Here is a 20,057-nt window from a genome sequence, read left to right on the forward strand (position 1 = left end):
CTGCTTTCCTCCAGATTCCTTCATATGCATCAGTTTTAAAATATTTGCCTTGCATTTGCCTATTGGCTCGCGGATCATGTCAATACGTGTAATTTCCCCTGTTGGTAATTAGACGTTCTATCGCCCCTGTTGGTAATTGGACGTGCTATCGCAAGCCAAACAGTTGTGTGTTTTCCTGCGCAAGCAGCGCGTAGCGTAACGCGCTTACGAATCATAATTCAAGCTACCAGTGACAAAGGCTATTTATTTACCCAGCTGCATCGCTGGTTCTTCTGTAAGTATTTGACAGCGCAGGTCACGTATCTGCACTTCAGAGGGCCAAAGAAAGTTCAATGTTATTTATTTATTTTAACGTTTTTTTTTTACCCGGGGGAAAGCCTCGACGAGTCTCAAGACTCGTTTTTAGGAGGATTCTGCCATGTTTTAGCAGTAGGGGGGCAATGTTGTGGCCGTGCGTCATCCAAATTGAGAAATTTGCAGGTAAGTTTTCAGCATTGGGATGTTTGACAAATACTGGTCACATTGCACGGGTTTTTGTGTTTTTGAGCTCTGGAAGGAAACTGGAGAACCCGAAGTAAACCTATCAGAACAGGGGGAGAGAACATGCTAGCTCCACGCGGAAAGATGCCCGAGTTTGGGATGGGACCCAGGAACTTTCTCGCTGCGACGCCCACACTTTACCGCTGCCACCGCAATTCCACCTTGTTCTGAACGACGCAAGAAGCTTGAAATATCTGACATGCGGGGTGGCCGAGTGGCTCAGGGGTTATAATCATGAGCTAATAAGGTTGAGAACCTGGATGTGACTCCAGGATTCAGCCACTTAAGATACAAGCGGGCTCTGCAGTGCAGTGTAATTGATGGTGTCATCCCAGTCACCAATCACTGCACAATCGCAAAGAGTCGATTGAATATAGCCTGCACGAGATTTGACTTATTTCATCTCTGAGATGTAAACACGCCGATGTGTATTGTGACCACCAAATAGATTTTAATCGACGCATCGGTGCACAGCTGCTCATTTGCTCAAGAGGCGGAACGATGGCGCAGAGGAGGACTTGGCGGGAGAAGCTTGCCCGGCTTCATTGGTCAGCCGCCAAGCGACGACCGACGGACGACGAAAAAAAACGGCGAAGCAGGGGTGGCTTTGGAGAGGGAGGGAGAGAAAGAGGAAGGATGCACAGCCGATTAGCGGCTGCCATCGGGGGGAAGGGGGGGGGGCAACTTGTCTGCTGCGATTAGGAGTGACGGGGTCGGCCGGTTGCAGGGTTCCTCAAAGGTCAGAGGCGCTGAGCTGCCACCGCTGAGATCCTTGTTACCAAAGCAGGCAGCAGCCACCTGAAATAAACCACCTGTGATCTCACCACCCGTAATCTCACCGCCTGCGATCTCACCACCCGTGATCTCACCAACTGCGATCTCACCACCCGTGAACTCACCACCCGTGATCTCACCACCAGTGATCTCACCACCCGTGATCTCACCACCAGTGATCTCACCACCCGTGATCTCACCACCTGCGATCTCACCACCCGTGATCTCACCACTTGCGATCTCACCATCTGTAATCTCACCACCCGTGATCTCACCACCTGCGATCTCACCACCCGTCATCTCACCACTTGCGATCTCACCATCTGTGATCTCACCACCCGCGATCTCACCACCCGCGATCTCACCATCTGTGATCTCACCACCTGTGATCTCACCACCTGTGATCTAACCACCTGTGATCTAACATGCACTAGTGAGTGCATGTTTACCGGCCCGGTCACCAACAGCTGCATAGAAACACTCCCACCCCACCCCGCCACCACAAATTTGGTTTCGTACTTAATTTTCCTAAGCTTGCAAAGTATTCATTAAACATAATAGCGCTTCGTTGCGAGCCACGCAACGAGATGTCAGACGACGCCCGATGTGTGATGTCACATGCGATGACATCATCGGGAGGTGTGACGTCGCGAGATGGCGTCGCACGCTGCTCTGTCGCCTCACAATGTTATTCATCGCCAGCGTTTTGGCAACCTTAGCCCGCTTTTCTAAAGGGTTACTCCCTAAATCCCCACGTAACTGTACACTGAACGTGATTATCCGCTGTAAAACACCGGCTGGCAACACGCGAGGACGTTGATCGTGACGATGGTGGGAGATGGGCGAGCTCGCCGATCGGAATGCGTCAACGTTTAGCGACGAACGATTAAAACCGCAGGGCCCGCTGCATGCATCGTAATAATGTGCGCCTTATCACTTATTCATCGCCCCCGATTGCGATGGACTGATTTGGTTTTATAGAAGGAAGTGACACGTAATCATTTTGTTAGAATGGCGTACGGGAAGTGACCAAAATGCGGTTTTCACAGGTCAAAATTGGGAAATCATAAAAAAAAATGTTAATTCAAAGCGGTTCCCTGACTTTCGGAACAAGTCATCTTGAGAGTGATTTCACCACACATTTGTGGAAGGCAAGACTCCTGTAATACGCATTTTTTTCTTAAAACCAGATGAGACTTTCTTCAAAAACACCCCCCCCCCCTCCCACACCCATCCCCCTACGAGTTATGAGGATGAGTTCAATATTCTGCGAGGTTATTGCCTAATGGATCTGCCCACAAGCAGAGGGCACATCTGTCCTGGACTCTGACAGGTGCCTCACAGCTTCGGACTAATGCCACTCAGTCGGCCAGATAGGGCATCAGTGAGTGTCAACGGTGGTGACAGTGTTTGTAAGCACCGCACCCATTGTACCGTTAAGCTGCTAAAATGAATCAGCTGGCCTTTTTGTAAGCTAAGCAGGTATTTCACCTGTATAGTGCTTGTATGGGCAAAAATCAGGCGCTATAGGTGGCCGTAGTGCTAAGTTGTAGGCAGCAGAGGGCGATACAGCAGAATCCATGGCGATACTGCACTGGGCTCCCACATCTACGCAACCTGCCAAAACAAACCCAACACTGCTCAGTGTGATGAAGTATGGTCACATGGTGCGGGGATGCTCCCATCTCGTCAAGCAGGGGCTTGACAAAAGGCTGCACATGCACGCGTGCACGGATTAAGCGCATTTATTAAGGGGGGGGGGGTTGGTGGGGATAACGAAACGTGAGACTGTGATATCTGGTGACTGCGCTGTTGATTTTCAGATCAGTGTCAAGGAGACCTTCCTCTTCATGCCACCGCCACTGTGGCCGCTGCCGCTGCTGCCGCTGCTGCCGCTGCCGCCTGTATTCTGCAGTATCCGCACAGATGCATTCTGCCTCCCGTGTCGAATCGCCGCCCACATGTGGCGTTGTCAATCAAGCGCTCGGCAGGAGACCGTGGCAGTGGCAACGCGATCGCAGTAAACAAAATGTTTTCATCGCCGCCGCCGCAGCGTGCTCAGAAACCCTTCTTCTCTGTGCGAGTCAACAAAAGTTGTTTCTCAAGACGTGAATCACGAGGCCGGCATAGTGAGCCAGATGAGTGAAAGCATGTGTCATCTTAGGCTTTTCTAAAAAAAGAAATGAAAAACTGACTCATTGGACTCATTGTCAGACTTTCCAGCGCGCCCACATGAGTCCGTCTCGAGCCAGGGGAACGCGCGCGTGTTGCGCAATCGCAGCTCTGTTGAAACTGCGAAAGCGGACAGCTGTAGGCAGAATTACAACGCGCGATACTGAACTGGCGCCAATGTGTACGTTATTGAAATACTGTAAATGGTAACTTTTGCACTCTTAAGTCGCCCACAGAGCAACCTCCCATACATGTCGTCAGGGGGCAGGCGACGGTCCGTGTTGGGCCACCAGGGTGAAGTATGGTGGGAGGGGGGGGGGGGGCTTCCGCTCCGCACCGCAGGCTGGGGGCAGCGTCCTCGGTGCTGGAGAGGAAAGGGGCGGACTTGGGAGCAGACGTCCCTGGGTATGGCCAACGAGCAACTGCGCCCGGTGACGGTGTCTCCTGAAAGACCCTCTTGGGGAAGGCAACTCAGGGCTTGCCGAGTGATGGCTCAGCCAAACACCTGCCCGATTGGGCCGAGGACAAAAGTGATTGCAATGTGTGTGTGAAGAAATATTTAAAAAAAGGAAATAAAATAGGCGGCATGTGAGTTTTTAGTCGGTGGGCCTCGGCACGACGCGTCGCGACTAGGGATAATGGCCGACGGTGGAGACGAATAACTGAGTCGCAGCCGAGGGAGGGAAGAGCTTAGTCGCAGGTGCGAGATCAAGTTGATTTTGTGTAACCAGGTGAGAACTCAAGAGGCCCGGGATGAGCCTCAATCGCAAGGGTGACCTGGGGCATTAGACTGCGTGTAGGGGGCAATGTGCTGTGTATATCCCGAGTGGTTAATTTGCGGGTCATTTTAGAATTCGGAAAATTTGCACCCCGATGCCTGCACACGATGGCCTGCCCTTGTGGACAACTTCTGGGGATCCGTAACATCCACTCCGAAGCAGACTGCACGTAGCATTTGTCACGGGAATTACACCCCGCAGTAGGATAAATAAGTGCATCGCAGGACTTTGATAGCTGGTGACACCTTGGGAGGGTAGGCTTCCATCCAGCAGTGTATAGACGATGGCTGACGATGACGAGTTTTAATAATTTTCCGTGAAAAAAAACATGAGCAGAGTAAACTGGTAATCCTGCTGTCATCTCTGCCTCCGGATACACCTGGGGGGTGGGGGAGGGGGTACGTCACCGCCCGCTTGAGGCTGATAATCTTGGCCTGCTGACAAGCTGGGGCCCCGCTGCCCTCCGCCACCCCTCTGCAGCCAAACACTGACAGTGCAGAGTCACCTTGAGCGGACCGCACCGCGGGTCCCCAGCCAGGGGCATTTCCCAAATTAGCCAATCCGACAAACAAACTTTTGAAAAATCATCGGAATAAATGCACATGGCGGGTGTCATTGTGAAGGTGCTCGCGTACTGTTTAAAAACAAAATTGGAGAAACGAGTCACTGGTTTGACCCCGCGCTGTGATCGGTCACACATTGGAATTTGCAATCCAGAGGTCACAGTTCCTATTTCCTGGTGCGGCAGTTTAAAGAACGGTGCCAGTTTCATGAATCCTCCCATCACCTCGGCCCATCCAGCGGTATAAATGGGTTACGCGCAATTAGTCGATCGGGGTTAATTGTGGGTACTTGCATCTCGCCAGCGTGAAAGAGTAGGCCAAATACAGTTTCGTGGTGGAGGCTAGAGGAAGCTTATTTCTGTATGAATTACAGTCCAAATTGGTTGACGTACTATTCCCAAGTGACAAGCCGCTTTATGATTTCACTCATGATTACCGACATCCGTAAAGTGTCTGGAGTGTACGTCCCAACTCGTGGAACAGCTGCTGCGCACAACACATTCAAAATCAGCCCAACTCTGGTAATCATTGGGTCACTATGTGAAATGCAATGCTTTCCAAAGTTCCTGCAAATGCCACCGATGGCAAACGTCACGAATGGGTACGTGTGGGGCACAATCACGGCCCAAGAAGGACAGAGAGAACGACATTTAGCCACCGTTAAATGTAAAAAGAAAAATGCAATTTTTCTATCAGCGCCCCATTACGTATCGTGCAGACTCCAACGATGTATTCAACCAATCTTTCTGGCCTCCTGTCTCTCTGCTACGAAGCACCACCAATGCCCAAGAAAAATAGCCTATTACTTAACGCATCCTCTTTAGGGCAGCGTTATTGGCAATCGGCTTATTTGTGGTCGTGCACCACTGCCAATGAAGTTTCAAAATATTATTTTAGAATTGAGCTTATTTGGGCAAGTAAATAGATGCCAGCAAATATTCCAAAACCACGGACCATTGAGAAGACTAGGGAGAGCGGCGGGCACCCTAGTAGGACTTGCGTTCGGAATATCACCGTGTGGTCAGGGTTAAAGCACAACCAGCTGATCTGTGACAGCGCAGCCCGGGCAAAGTGGAGTGATATTTTAGAAGCGTAAAGTGTGGCACCTCTGCCACACTCCGTGTGCTGTCGACGATGCGCGCGGCCGCACACCGACAACCAACATTTGTTTAATCGGCGGGCGCAAATCTGATAATCAAGGGTGTGCGCGGCAGGGGCACGCAGTTTCGTTTGACGCAGAGCAAGTGCACAGAGGCCAAGTAAAACAAGCCATTAAAGTGTGAGATTTCTGTCCGTTTGGGCAATTTGAAATTTACAAACCGCTGATTTGTTTCAACTCAATTATATAAAGGGGCACATTTCAAGGTTTCAAATAAATCGTTTAAAAGCGGTTGGAAGCGTTTATAACAAGAAGGCGCGTTGTGCTAATAACGGCACGGTTAGCTCAGAGCTTTTCCATATCTGGGCAACGAGAGCACTGGAAACTTTTCCTTGCCCCCCGTCTTTAAACCCGAGTCCCACCCAACGGAAGCGATCGCAGCCAATGGCACTTGGGGTGTCATCGCGAGGCCAGCTGCTGTTGGGAGGTGGCCGACTGCCTTTGGGAGCAGGGCTGCCCTGCTATTGGCTGCAGAGGGCAGTGCCGTCAAAACAGCTTGGAATTTGAATTTGTGGGAGGGAAGGACGAGCATTTCTTTGAGTGCCAACCGATGCTTTTCTGACACTTCTGTTCAACAACGACGACGACGACGTCGGGTTATACCGTCTCGAAATTTGAATGGCATCTCAAGACGCTTGACAAAAACGAAGAGCTACAAAAAGCACGAGTGGAGGGGGCGCGGTGGAGAAACGGCCGTTTTATGATCTGAATGTCGAAATGCGCGGAGGGGTGGTGCATCGTTTCATGCACTGTGCTACGAACCCTGCATCCCGAGTTCCATTCCTGGCCACGGCTAGCATCGGTGGCCGGTGGCATGCGATAATCTGAACTGTTTCTGGCTGTCGCCCCGCTTGACCAACCCGTGCAGACCAGAATGGTTAAGTATGGTCAAAAAAGTCTACCCTCCACAACTCGTGTGGCGTGGGGAGGCCTTCAATCATGAGTGGATTGTAACAAAACAGGCCACTTTAATACGTAACTTCATCTGAAATTGTATTTAACTACACAATGAGTGTACGCACTTTTGAGCTATTATCCATTTGAAAAATGTCTCTACGTTTTATCTTGAGTTTGTTTCCTGGCCACGGCAAAACCATCCTTTGGCGAGTAGCATCTAAAGCGGTCCTTTTCGCCGCTACCTGCTTTACCAACCTGCCCAGACCAGAGTGGTGAAGTATGGTCAAACTCTCCTCCACGCCCAACACGCACGGAGTGCGGAGGCATTCACCCGGCAGAGTATTGACAGAGGGCAGGAGGTTACAGATTACTTTGCAGGAATGCTGACAGATGAAAACCAAGGTTACGGGTTGAAAACGAGCACCGCTCTCTCTTGACCATATTCTACGCTACTTTTGAACTGCGCATTCCAGGACACTTGCACAACTGTCCACTGTCCACTGTTGTCCACTAGCACGGCGTCCCGTTCTCCGCTAGTGCCACATTCCAAGTCCGTATGCGCCACCTGTCCAGTGCTGGGCACACGACGGGCTGAATGCACCGAGCGAAATGTCGCAAACGCCCTTAACCACATCGCACGGAATGCACCCGATGATCTCGACAGATCTCGTCAGATCACGTTTGCACGGGGCTACGTGGTGGGCGGCGAGAGGGCGGTGCAGCAATATCTATTGTTGTACTATACTTCTACGCTTTTAACGCCCTTGCTCCACGCCTGCTACGGCCCGCAACGACGAGCGTGGGTGAAGTATGGCCGAAAGACCCGCACGAACCGCACGTGTGTGGGGAGGCCCTCATCCAGCAGTGGATTAGTGAAAGGGATATTCACGTGCAATGTCGTTAGGCCGAGCATCCCGATTGGAAGGAAGGGTTATACGAGAGACGACGTGCTAAGAATAATTGAAGGTGTACTCAAGTCCACAATGGGTCCTGTCCTCCCGTCGGCCGCTCACAATTCACAATGGGTACAATGCCACTGGCGAAACTTTAAAAAGTAAAATCAATTGCAGCCATTCTCAATCCATCAAGGGATAAAGAAGGCATCCCGCGAAGAAGGTTTTGTATTCCACCGTATTTCACTACGCTGGCGAGTATAGGCTGGTGACGGCGGCTGTGGGCAGGACAGGTTCTTATATCACTCGCCACTGATGTTAGCCGGGAATATAACTCGGGCTGCCGTGCGAAGGAATGCTTAACAACGTAAATTAGAACACAGAGCCTGGGTACGATCAGGGCTTAATGTGAGCCGAGTCTGTTCCGAATGGAAATCCATAGGTTGCTTCCACAACCGGTACACCACATCAAGCACATCTCTCACGATGGCTGTGGCTACTACTACGAGTCACGTGCCACCTGCGTCAGCCTGCCACCAGCGACCAAGAACACATATCGGCATCCCGGCACACCACATCTCCCTTCTCCCGCACCTCTGATGAGCACGGCTGGCTAAGTACGGTGCGAAAGACGTTCAACATACACATTAGGTATTAAACCTCTCGCTATGGCTGCGGTTACTGGCCACGTCCTACCCGAATGCAGTCGACTCGCGTACCGGAGAATTATTGATTGCGAATTCAAGCCCCAGTCTTTAAGCCCCGGTCGCAATTGCAGGGAAGGCTTTGGGGGCCCCGTTTCAGGGTTCACCCCTTGACAAGTGATCTCAGCACAGCCGTCAGCTGGCACGCGGTGCTATTCAGGACAAACACTGGCGGTGGTGGGATGGTGGTGGGATGGGGGGGGAGACAACACGATCCGCTGCCATGGAAACTCGCATTTAGTAACAGAAACAATATGGCTCCATGTGCGAAAAAACTAAAGTACCCCGGCGATTATTTCACGTTGACAGTAAAACACACAATCCACCCGGCGATTGTGTTGTCAAGTCACAGGCATAATGTACACATCTTGGCTTTGGGTGCATATCAACAATGCCTTATGTTGAATTTGGAACATGTAGTGAAAACTATGCGTGGTCTGCGATACATTCACCCACGGCAATCCACGTGCAATGGTATTAAACTCACAGTGTATTACAAATTCTGGTTTGGCACTTTTTTTTCAATGCGTCAACTGCCTGCTGCCCGTGACCAAATGACCTGGAATGTGTTGAAGATCCGATGCGAGTGGGCGCATTCCGGCCGATTAGAATTCTACTGCCCTCTGATTCTCCCACATACCCACTCCCCCGCCTTCACCAACCCGCACGGTGATGTACGGCCAAATAAACCCCCCCTTCCGCCCACATAGCCTCACGGCGTGGAGAGGCCCTCATCCAGCAGTGGAATGCACAAAAAGGGGGCTACGCAGGCGCCCGATGCGACGCGGTGCTGTACGCAGATAACGCGAGTGGTGGAGGCCGCCGTAATATTTTCTGAGCATGCCCGGTTTGAATTTCCTGCAACCACACCCTGGACCACGAAAACCTCATCACAGCTGGCTGGAGCGGTTCCGTCAAAACTGGAACTGTTCCAGAAGCCCGGAGCAAACGAAAAAGTCGCAACGAAGGGAAGCGTGGCCCAAACCGCACGTGTGTTTACATCCTCCTTAGATGGAGCGATGCTCAAGAGAGACACCAAAACGGTCGCCAACAGAGTACAATCCGGCTCGCTGGAGACGGTCAGATATGCGACGTTGTCCACAGCAAGCCAGGCCGCTGGAACAAACCAAAAAAAACTGTCCACGCGGTTCCACGCCCGGCGCTCGTGCGGAAAATTGACTTAGCTACCAAGCCCCGTTGATGGCAGCGTCCCTGAAATCGTAACCGTTCGAACAATGTCCACACCCATTGCCGATTAATCGTCTCCCCGTGGTACGCACAATTCACGCGCTGGCTAACGCGGACGGGAATAGCGCGCGGTGCTACGCCGCTGCACTCGCACCCACCGAAGGCCAAATCCCACACCGCTTCACCACAATCGGGCCCTCTGTGCGTGCCTCTCGGAGGTCCCGCGGCAAAACAAAAAGAAACAAATGCCGCGTCCCCGTCAGCGCAAAACAACCCAATGCCGCCCGGCCTTTATAATTCCTCGCAGATAAAAAAAAGCGAGGCAAAGCACACGTCATGCCGTCAAAGGCTGCTTGCCCCTGCTTGCATGTGGAGGTCTCGGTCGCATTCAACAAGTGCCAGTTTTGACTCGAGCGAGTCAGTTCGGCAATAGTTGGTTATTGATGGACAAAACGCTACAATAGGGCTTTGAATTACATGGGGATACCCAGTGGCGCGGTGGTTAGTGTACTGCGCTGCTTTAGACCCGGCAAACAGAGTTGGATTCCTGGACATGGCTAACAGCGGCGAGCTATAATGCGGTTGCTCCTTTGGGTTCTTATTTATCACCAGCCAAGCCCATTGATCAGCCCCTTCTGGCTATAATGTGTCCGATGCCAGTTCTTTCCTTGAACAGACAATATGATATCTCTGATGGGTGTGTGTGTGTTCCCTGATCCAAGTGTTCCTCTTTCAGTATAAATCATCCGTCTCCTCTCAGTGTAATCCCAGATGCTTTGAACACTTTTCAAGACCTGGGTATGACACACCGATCGAAAGCTCTCCCTTTGCATGTACAACAGCACGCTGCATTTCATTTTCAAATTCTCATTTTCCAAAGAACACAATCCTGTTCTTGTCTACCTTTGTATTTCACAATTGTGATCCCAATCCGCATCACTAATGTTTGTAAAGAGTAATTTACTTGTTTATTCAGGAAATAAGGAAAGCCGCAGTGTGCCCAATGACTCTTTAATCTGGCGGATCCAGCTATGTTGAGTTTTTATTTTTTTATGTTTTCAGTCACACATGCGAGGGGGGGCAACGTTCTATCCCCGTACGGATGGAAACAGATGGAGGTTAGTCCACACTTGTTGTACCGCCTTCTCCTGGCGAGCCAGGGTTATGACACCTCGACGCACACAGGAAGGGAGTTTCACAAAACGTGCGATCAACCAACCCTTGCTGCCACCACAGTTCTGGATTACATGCCATGGACAGAGCCACCACCACCACCACCGCCACTGGACTGTATATTCATACATATTCTGCTGGGTTTTCCAGATACGTCCCTCCACCAATTGTTATAACATTTGTTTAGGCAAACTCGTTGCGTGCACAATAACAGCCCTCGTTCAATTATGTTGTACATGCCGGATAAGGGGCACATTTAATCCCGCGGAATTTTTTTTGTCACGCAACACAAGTACCGCTCTCTGCGTGATGCGATAATTTTTTTAAGCGCTTCGGAGTGGGGTTGGGCCTGCGCGTCTGAGGCTGGGTATAATTGTCCCACATAAAAAAACTGACTTGCCCTACATTGCTTTGGACCGCGCTCCTGTTCCGAAGCTTGTAATTATCCGAGTACGCAAATCAATGGAGCGGAGACGGCAAGATTAGTCGACTGCAAATGACTAATTTTGTGGTCGATTATTCGGGTCTCCTTTGGTGGACACCCCCATCATTCCTCCCGAAAGAGGGAAACCCCCAACAAGCCACTCCCCAACGAGCCACGCCCCTACGTGATGCTGCCAATGACATCACCAACCCGCCAAACCCACCCCCCCCCCTACCCATCAGAAGTGGAAATACATTTTTTTCCCAAACTACTTACGCGCTGATAATCGGTAAAATTGTAATAAATTAGTTAAATAAATTGGGTATCCCAGCTCTACAACAGAGCACCACACTGCTCAACATGGACGACCTTCCCAACCGTGAAAATGACCCCCCCCCTAACACCTGGATCCGAGCCAGACGTTCTGCATGTTGCGATACGGTTGAAAACCCATTTGCTTTGTTTTGGTCTCTGGCAGCAGATGGGCAATTTGCAAGCGAGCCCACATTTATTCTTGTCAGACTAAAAGGAAGTGTTCGTAGTTTATCGTGGCGAATAAGGGATTTTTTTTTTACACAAAGAGCGTCACTTGAAGAAATAATATTTTCCCGACGAGCAATTTCTAAGTAAATAAGTAGCTGAAATATTAATAATGCGTCTGGCCAGTATGGAAGAGTAGGCTAAATACCCTCTAGAGGCACTCTCTGTAGAGCTCGTTCGAGCAGTGATGTGAGCCAGTAAATGCAGGGCTGCGCCTTAAAACATTAACACTGCAGTAACGTAACTTTACACGTGCACAACTCAAAATCGTGTCCACCAAAAAACACAACCAGCTGTGTCTTGCGGTCATTCAAATTGTGCGGGCAGCATCAGCCACATAAAGCCACAAGGCAGCACAATGCCACCAAATCCAAAGGGACATGTGCGTGATGATATCAGAAGCCTTGACCCCGAATTGCAAATGTCCACACAAGACTGTACACAAACTCCACCGGATTAGCATAGGCCGATAAACGGCCGGTGCAAAAACAAGGCACGACTTAAGGATTACCTCCCCCGATCGCTTGCTTGCGCAGCCAGGCGAAAAATTACAAGACTGGCAATTTCAAATGCTGCGCACCGTATTTGTTTAACTGCTCCAGATAAAACACTTTTGTCCCCCCAGTCGATTTTGGTCGTAACATTTTAAACAAGATATGCGCATGTGTTTTTAAAATGAATGTACACATCGGGAATAGCTTATCTAAAGGAAACTTTCCAGCGCCAATTCGGTTTAATAGCTGCAAATCTCCTTAGCGACGCTGTTCCCTTGCCCCGAACACAACCTCGCGGCTCAGCGAAGCTCAAAAAGTTTCTTCCCCAACCACACGTCGCATGAGACCCATGTCTTGACATGTCGTCTTGCATTCGGACGGCTGCACGCATGTTGGACAACAGCTGACCACAACAGCCGACTTGCTACAGCCTTGGGATTAATTTCATTATACGAGGGGCTTGCTATCTACATATTGTAGGCCTGTGCCCAGATATGAAAGAGTGTGATCATGCTAAAACCATAGCCAGTACACTATGGATGGTATATATATATTTAATACACCTCGTACTTGTTTCTAACCCAGGTCTCTCTTGGAAAAGAGACTTGTAGTTTCAATGGAAATGTTAAGAATCAAAGCACTTTGTAAATCTTCTGATGGACAAAGGGCTCACCAAGTTGGTCAAAGGGAGTTGTTTGAGACATACTTTACCACGGTGATAAGCGTGGGTGGTTGGTGACCAGTTCAGATATCACTCCCTACTGATGTTCGCCATGTCTGGGAATCAAACTCATGTCGCCCGGTTCACGGCACAGTGCACACTTTACGGCACCACTGCTCCACTCTATCAACATTATTAAGCCACATCTTTAAAAAAAAAGTTTATCCATACTTTACCAAGTTGGTCAGTGCACGATTTGGTGAATGCCGGTACCCAGGACCGGTTCAGATATTACTCGCTACTGATGTTAGCTGTAATTGGGTAACAAACTTTAGGTCACCAATTCTAGATTTGAAGCTTTCGTGACTGCAATGATTCATATTCTTAGGTTTTTTTGGTAAAGTCACGTAGGTAAAAACCCACTGCACCACCACTTCACCTCTAAAATTTGATATTTACACGTGGTTATGCCAGCTTGTAAACAACGTACTGCTATGAACAGCGGGGCATCATTCCGTGACGCCACATTCAGTGATCCAGGTCTACGTAAACCACGACTTTGTTGAGAACAGTTTAAAAAAAGAGTTTGCTTACACTGAACAGCACGTGACTTCACCCACGCAAGGTCAATTAGGGCCCTGGCTCCCAGAGGTTCTAAGCTTAGCAGCAGCCCCCCAAACTCGTTGGAATTTGCAGTCACTGTTCTGGCCTCTGTGCCTCTGTTTTCAAAGTCCATGGGTGCTCAGAACCAGGTCGTCGCCTGCAGGGAAAAGTGTTTTTTCAAACGACATCTGACCGTGGAGCAGATGGCAAGGTAGTCATCCTGGGGGCTGCATTTTGGTGGTGAACGCGTTTCCTATTACGGAACACGGTGTTTAAGAATACAACATTACGCACGCGAACGGCACGCGAATACGGAACGTCCCGTAACCGACCATCAGATAACCCTTGCCCTCCCGTGACCAAACAACCGCCCACACCCAATGCAACCCTCACGCAAGATGCGACTGTCAATTCCTGCGGATGTCTGCACATCCGACCTTTTCACACATCCGCTTATAACCTTCGGATCCCAGCGAGTCGGATATGCGACCCTGTACGGTACACCGTGCAGTTCCACGCAGAGTCTATTGCTGCGTACACAGATTTGTCTGAGAGGGAGGGATGTAAAGTGTTTAACCGACTCTGTTATGTCCCCGTATTATTCTGTTGTGCTGTTCGCTCTGAAGTTGAATTCCTCTGCCATTTGCCAACCCCAGCTTGGGCTGGACACACCTGCGATTCAAAGATTGAGAGCTCACATCAGATGTCCATGTCGATTAGTTATATCGGGTGCCACAGCATGTCCATCACACGGGTGATGTGTCAGACTCGGTACGCAATTCGCACACAAACCTGCAGCACACAAGTCGAACAACTCATGAGTACAGACGTAGGCACGACAATACGTCGCACAGAAACTCCAACCACGTACTGCATACGGTCAATGAGCACGCACGTGATGAATGAACACACAGCAACATCACAGGCCAGAAAGTAGAACAAGTACACCACCACAATAACAACACAGTACACAGAATATGCCACTGTACACACAGTACAGCATATGGCCAAGGAGTGGAGTACACACGTAACATTGTAGTGAGGATGTCAAATACGAGACGACACACAGTAGCAACACAGTACACAAACCAAACTACACTGTGCTGTAGTCAGTACACACAATGCAATATAGAGTGTTACACGAGCAGGACGTCACACTGAGAGTACACAAGGTACGTGTACATAATATTGTGTTAGCATACTTAAATACAGAGCGCACACACAGAAGTGTACATTATTTTGTAAGTACTGTACTCCCAGAATATCAGTAAGCACAAAAATAGTACAGATGGGAGTACACACTTTCTAGAGTAACAGACGCATCACAAGACATTATATTGAGTACACAGTACACAACAGTACACAGTCGAGCAATAATTACACTTTACATGAATCAGTATTGAGTTATAGTACAGCACACATCACACGGTGAACTCACAGACAACAGCAGTGTACATTCACATGGTACAATGCATCCGAGAGAGCACACACAGTACGAAACGTTGTCAGTGAGTACACAGTACAGGACATTATACCGCACATCAATGTGTACACATAGTACACCACACTGCAGTGTGTACACACAGTACACACACTGTAGTGTGTACACACAGTACACACACTGTAGTGTGTACACACAGTACACACGCTGTAGTGAGTACACACAGTACACACGCTGTAGTGAGTACACACAGTACACACACTGTAGTGTGTACACACAGTACACACACTGTAGTGTGTACACACAGTACACACACTGTAGTGTACACACAGTACACACACTGTAGTGTACACACAGTACACACACTGTAGTGAGTAAACACAGTACACTGTAGTGAGTACACACAGTACACACACTGTAGTGAGTACACACAGTACACACACTGTAGTGAGTACACACTGTACACACACTGTAGTGAGTACACACAGTACACACACTGTAGTGAGTACACACAGTACACACACTGTAGTGAGTACACACTGTACACACACTGTAGCGAGTACACACTGTACACACACTGTAGCGAGTACACACTGTACACACACTGTAGTGAGTACACACAGTACACACACCGTAGTGAGTACACAGTACACACACTGTAGTGAGTACACACAGCACACACTGTAGTGAGTACACACAGTACACACACTGTAGTGAGTACACACAGTACACACACTGTAGTGAGTACACACAGGACACACACTGTAGTGAGTACACACAGTACACACACTGTAGTGAGTACACACAGTACACACACTGTAGTGAGTACACACAGTACACACACTGTAGTGAGTACACACAGTACACACACTGTAGCGAGTACACACAGTACACACACTGTAGTGAGTACACACAGTACACACACTGTAGTGAGTACACACAGTACACACACTGTAGTGAGTACACACAGTACACTGTAGTGAGTACACACAGTACACACACTGTAGTGAGTACACACAGTACACACACTGTAGTGAGTACACACAGCACACACACTGTAGTGAGTACACACAGCACACACACTGTAGTGAGTACACACAGCACACACACTGTAGTGAGTACACACAGCACACACACTGTAGTGAGTACACACAGCACACACACTGTAGTGAGTACACACAGCACACACACTGTAGTGAGTACACACAGTACACACACTGTAGTGAGTACACACAGTACACACACTGTAGTGTGTACACAAAGCACACACACTGTAGTGAGTACACACAGCACACACACTGTAGTGAGTACACACAGCACACACACTGTAGTGAGAACACACAGTACAAACACTGTAGTGAGTACACACAGTACACACACTGTAGTGTGTACACACAGTACACACACTGTAGTGTGTACACACAGTACACACACTGTAGTGTGTACACACAGTACACACACTGTAGTGTGTACACACAGTACACACACTGTAGTGAGTACACACAGTACACACACTGTAGTGAGTACACACAGTACACACACTGTAGTGAGTACACACAGTACACACACTGTAGTGAGTACACACAGTACACACACTGTAGTGAGTACACACAGTACACACACTGTAGTGAGTACACACAGTATACACACTGTAGTGAGTACACACACACACTGTAGTGAGTACACACAGTACACACACTGTAGTGAGTACACACAGTACACACACTGTAGTAAGTACACAGTACACACACTGTAGTGTGTACACACAGTACACACACTGTAGTGAGTACACACAGTACACACACTGTAGCGAGTACACACAGTACACACACTGTAGTGAGTACACACAGTACACACACTGTAGTGAGTACACACACACACTGTAGTGAGTACACACAGTACACACACTGTAGTGAGTACACACAGTACACTGTAGTGAGTACACACAGTACACTGTAGTGTGTACACACAGTACACACACTGTAGTGAGTACACACAGTACACACACTGTAGTGAGTACACACAGTACACACACTGTAGTGAGTACACACAGTACACACACTGTAGTGAGTACACACAGTACACACACTGTAGTGAGTACACACAGTACACACACTGTAGTGAGTACACACAGTACACACACTGTAGTGAGTACACACAGTACACACACTGTAGTGAGTACACACAGTACACACACTGTAGTAAGTACACACAGTACACACACTGTAGTGAGTACACACAGTACACACACTGTAGTGAGTACACACAGTACACACACTGTAGTGAGTACACACAGTACAATGTAGTGAGTACACACAGTACACACACTGTAGTGTGTACACACAGTACACACACTGTAGTGAGTACACACAGTACACACACTGTAGTGAGTACACACAGTACACACACTGTAGTGAGTACACACAGTACACTGTAGTGAGTACACACAGTACACTGTAGTGAGTACACACAGTACACACACTGTACTGTGTACACACACTGTACTGTGTACACACAGTACACTGTAGTGAGTACACAGTACACTGTAGTGAGTACACACAGTACACACACTGTAGTGTGTACACACAGTACACACACTGTAGTGAGTACACACAGTACACACACTGTAGTGAGTACACACAGTACACTGTAGTGAGTACACACAGTACACACACTGTAGTGAGTACACACAGTACACACACTGTAGTGAGTACACACAGTACACACACTGTAGTGTGTACACAGTACACTGTAGTGAGTACACACAGTACACTGTAGTGAGTACACACAGTACACACACTGTAGTGAGTACGCACAGTACACTGTAGTGAGTACACACAGTACACACACTGTAGTGAGTACACACAGTAAACACACTGTAGTGAGTACACACAGTACACACACTGTAGTGAGTACACACAGTACACACACTGTAGTGAGTACACACAGTACACACACTGTAGTGTGTACACACAGTACACTGTAGTGAGTACACACAGTACACACACTGTAGTGAGTACACACAGTACACACACTGTAGTGAGTACACACAGTACACACACTGTAGTGAGTACACACAGTACACACACTGTAGTGAGTACACACAGTACACTGTAGTGAGTACACACAGTACACACACTGTAGTGTGTACACACAGTACACACACTGTAGTGAGTACACACAGTACACACACTGTAGTGAGTACACACAGTACACACACTGTAGTGAGTACACACAGTACACTGTAGTGAGTACACACAGTACACACACTGTAGTGTGTACACACAGTACACACATTGTAGTGAGTACACACACACACTGTAGTGAGTACACACACTGTAGTGAGTACACACAGTACACACACTGTAGTGAGTACACACACAGTACACTGTAGTAAGTACACACATCACACTGTAGTGAGTACACACAGTACACACACTGTAGTGAGTACACACAGTACACACACTGTAGTGTGTACACACAGTACACACACTGTAGTGAGTACACACACACACTGTAGTGAGTACACACACACACTGTAGTGAGTACACACAGTACACACACTGTAGTGAGTACACGCACACCACACTGTAGTGAGTACACACAATACACTGTAGTGAGTACACACACACACACTGTAGTGAGTACACAGTACAGCAGGCAGCAACACGACTCACACCACCCATCATCACCGCAGTCTAGACGGGGACTAAACCCTCTCTCGCCATGCACGTACAAATTTGGATTTCCTGTGGTCGCCCTCGTCTCCTGGAGCTCCACCACCACCTCCACCTCCTCCTCCTCCACCACCTCCACCTCCTTTCTTCTTTCCTTTGTCCCGGCGGCTTGGTGAATCTCCCCGTGCGTGTGGCGGGATCTCCATGCTGGCCCCGGGGGTCAGGTCACGGGCGAGGTCAGGGGTCAGGTCACAGGTCAGGCCGAGGTCAGGGTCCGGGTCTTGCCCCCCCACCACCTCGAGGCGTCGCTCACTCCGACTCGATCCTCTGTCAGTGGCGGCAGTAACGTGACGACGATGATGATCGAGGCGACATCGTCTGGTCGGCAATAGTCGCCTCCTCCGCCTCCTCCTCTCTCGTTCGCAGACGACGCAGACGACGGTCCACAGGAGGTCTTCAACGAAGCCGCCGCGAGGTCTTGTTCGAGACGCCTCTTCGGCGACGATGTTGATTATGTTGTTGATGAGCGATGAGGGTGAGCGGTGAGGATGAGCGAGTAAGAAGTGAGTGGGTTAAACCACGGCTCCGCCCGAAACCCAGCCCAAGCCGCCCTTTCTCCCTCCGGCCTCGCTGCTGATGCTGCTGCTTCTCCTACTGCTGCTGCTGCTTCTTCGTCTCCTCCTCCTGCTGCAGAAGCTGTAAATGGAGACAGGAGAGGAGAGACAGACAGAGAAGGAGGCCTCTCTCTGCCTTTCTCTTCTGTGGTATCGTCTCAGCAGCAGCGGCGGCGGCGGCAGTGGTGGTGGCGCTGCTTCACCGCCATCGCGTTCAGTTCACGTGGAGTCCGCGGGGCCGCCTCGCGCGGCAAATTCTTTGGTTGTCGGATTCAATTCCTCGCGCAGACGCGTGCGGGCGTCCGTGCGGGCGGGCGAATTTTTTAAATCCTTTATATTAAGTTCACTTGCTTGCTTGCGTGCTTGCTTGCTTACGACCGTGCAAATCTTTCGGTCATTTTTAAACCCACTTCCCATGATCCAATCGAGCTGACATTTTGCACACAGACTCGTTGTGCGTGACAATTAATTTTCGTGAAATTTTTTTTCCAAAATTTTACACTGTTTAGAGAATTTTTTTTTTAATTACCAATTGCTTAATGGTGGCAGACAATCATCTGACCCATAGGTGGCAGCCATCTCAAGCCAGAGGACGAGAGGACTCTAGCCGCCACGCATATAAAGGATTTATAGTGAAAAACGTTGTTTTTACTGGTTATACTTATTTTATGTTTTATTTAACGGTGTTGTGTTCTCGATGGCAGCAGTCTGGTTCGGGAGATAAATGTCGACGAGAGAGTGAGTGGGCTTCGGAGTTTTGT

The 20,057-nt window shown here is 49.2% G+C and overlaps 1 protein-coding gene across 6 annotated transcripts in view; it reads right to left on the bottom strand.

Moving 5' to 3' along the window:
* LOC133349947 (protein diaphanous homolog 2-like) overlaps positions 1-19,533 on the bottom strand; it is a 92,205-nt gene extending 72,672 nt beyond the window's left edge. For all 6 annotated transcript variants that reach the window (XM_061563846.1, XM_061563844.1, XM_061563847.1 and 3 more), the window contains exon 1: positions 18,742-19,533. In XM_061563846.1, the coding sequence (XP_061419830.1) occupies positions 18,742-18,888 (147 nt within the window). In that variant the 5' untranslated portion in view covers positions 18,889-19,533. The remainder of the gene's footprint in view (positions 1-18,741) is intronic.
* Positions 19,534-20,057: the final 524 nt, after the last annotated feature.

Source organism: Lethenteron reissneri, chromosome 32 (assembly GCF_015708825.2).
Source record: "Lethenteron reissneri isolate LAM-NWPU_2019-01 chromosome 32, ASM1570882v1, whole genome shotgun sequence".
In the NCBI taxonomy this organism is placed as follows: Eukaryota; Metazoa; Chordata; class Hyperoartia; order Petromyzontiformes; family Petromyzontidae; genus Lethenteron; species Lethenteron reissneri.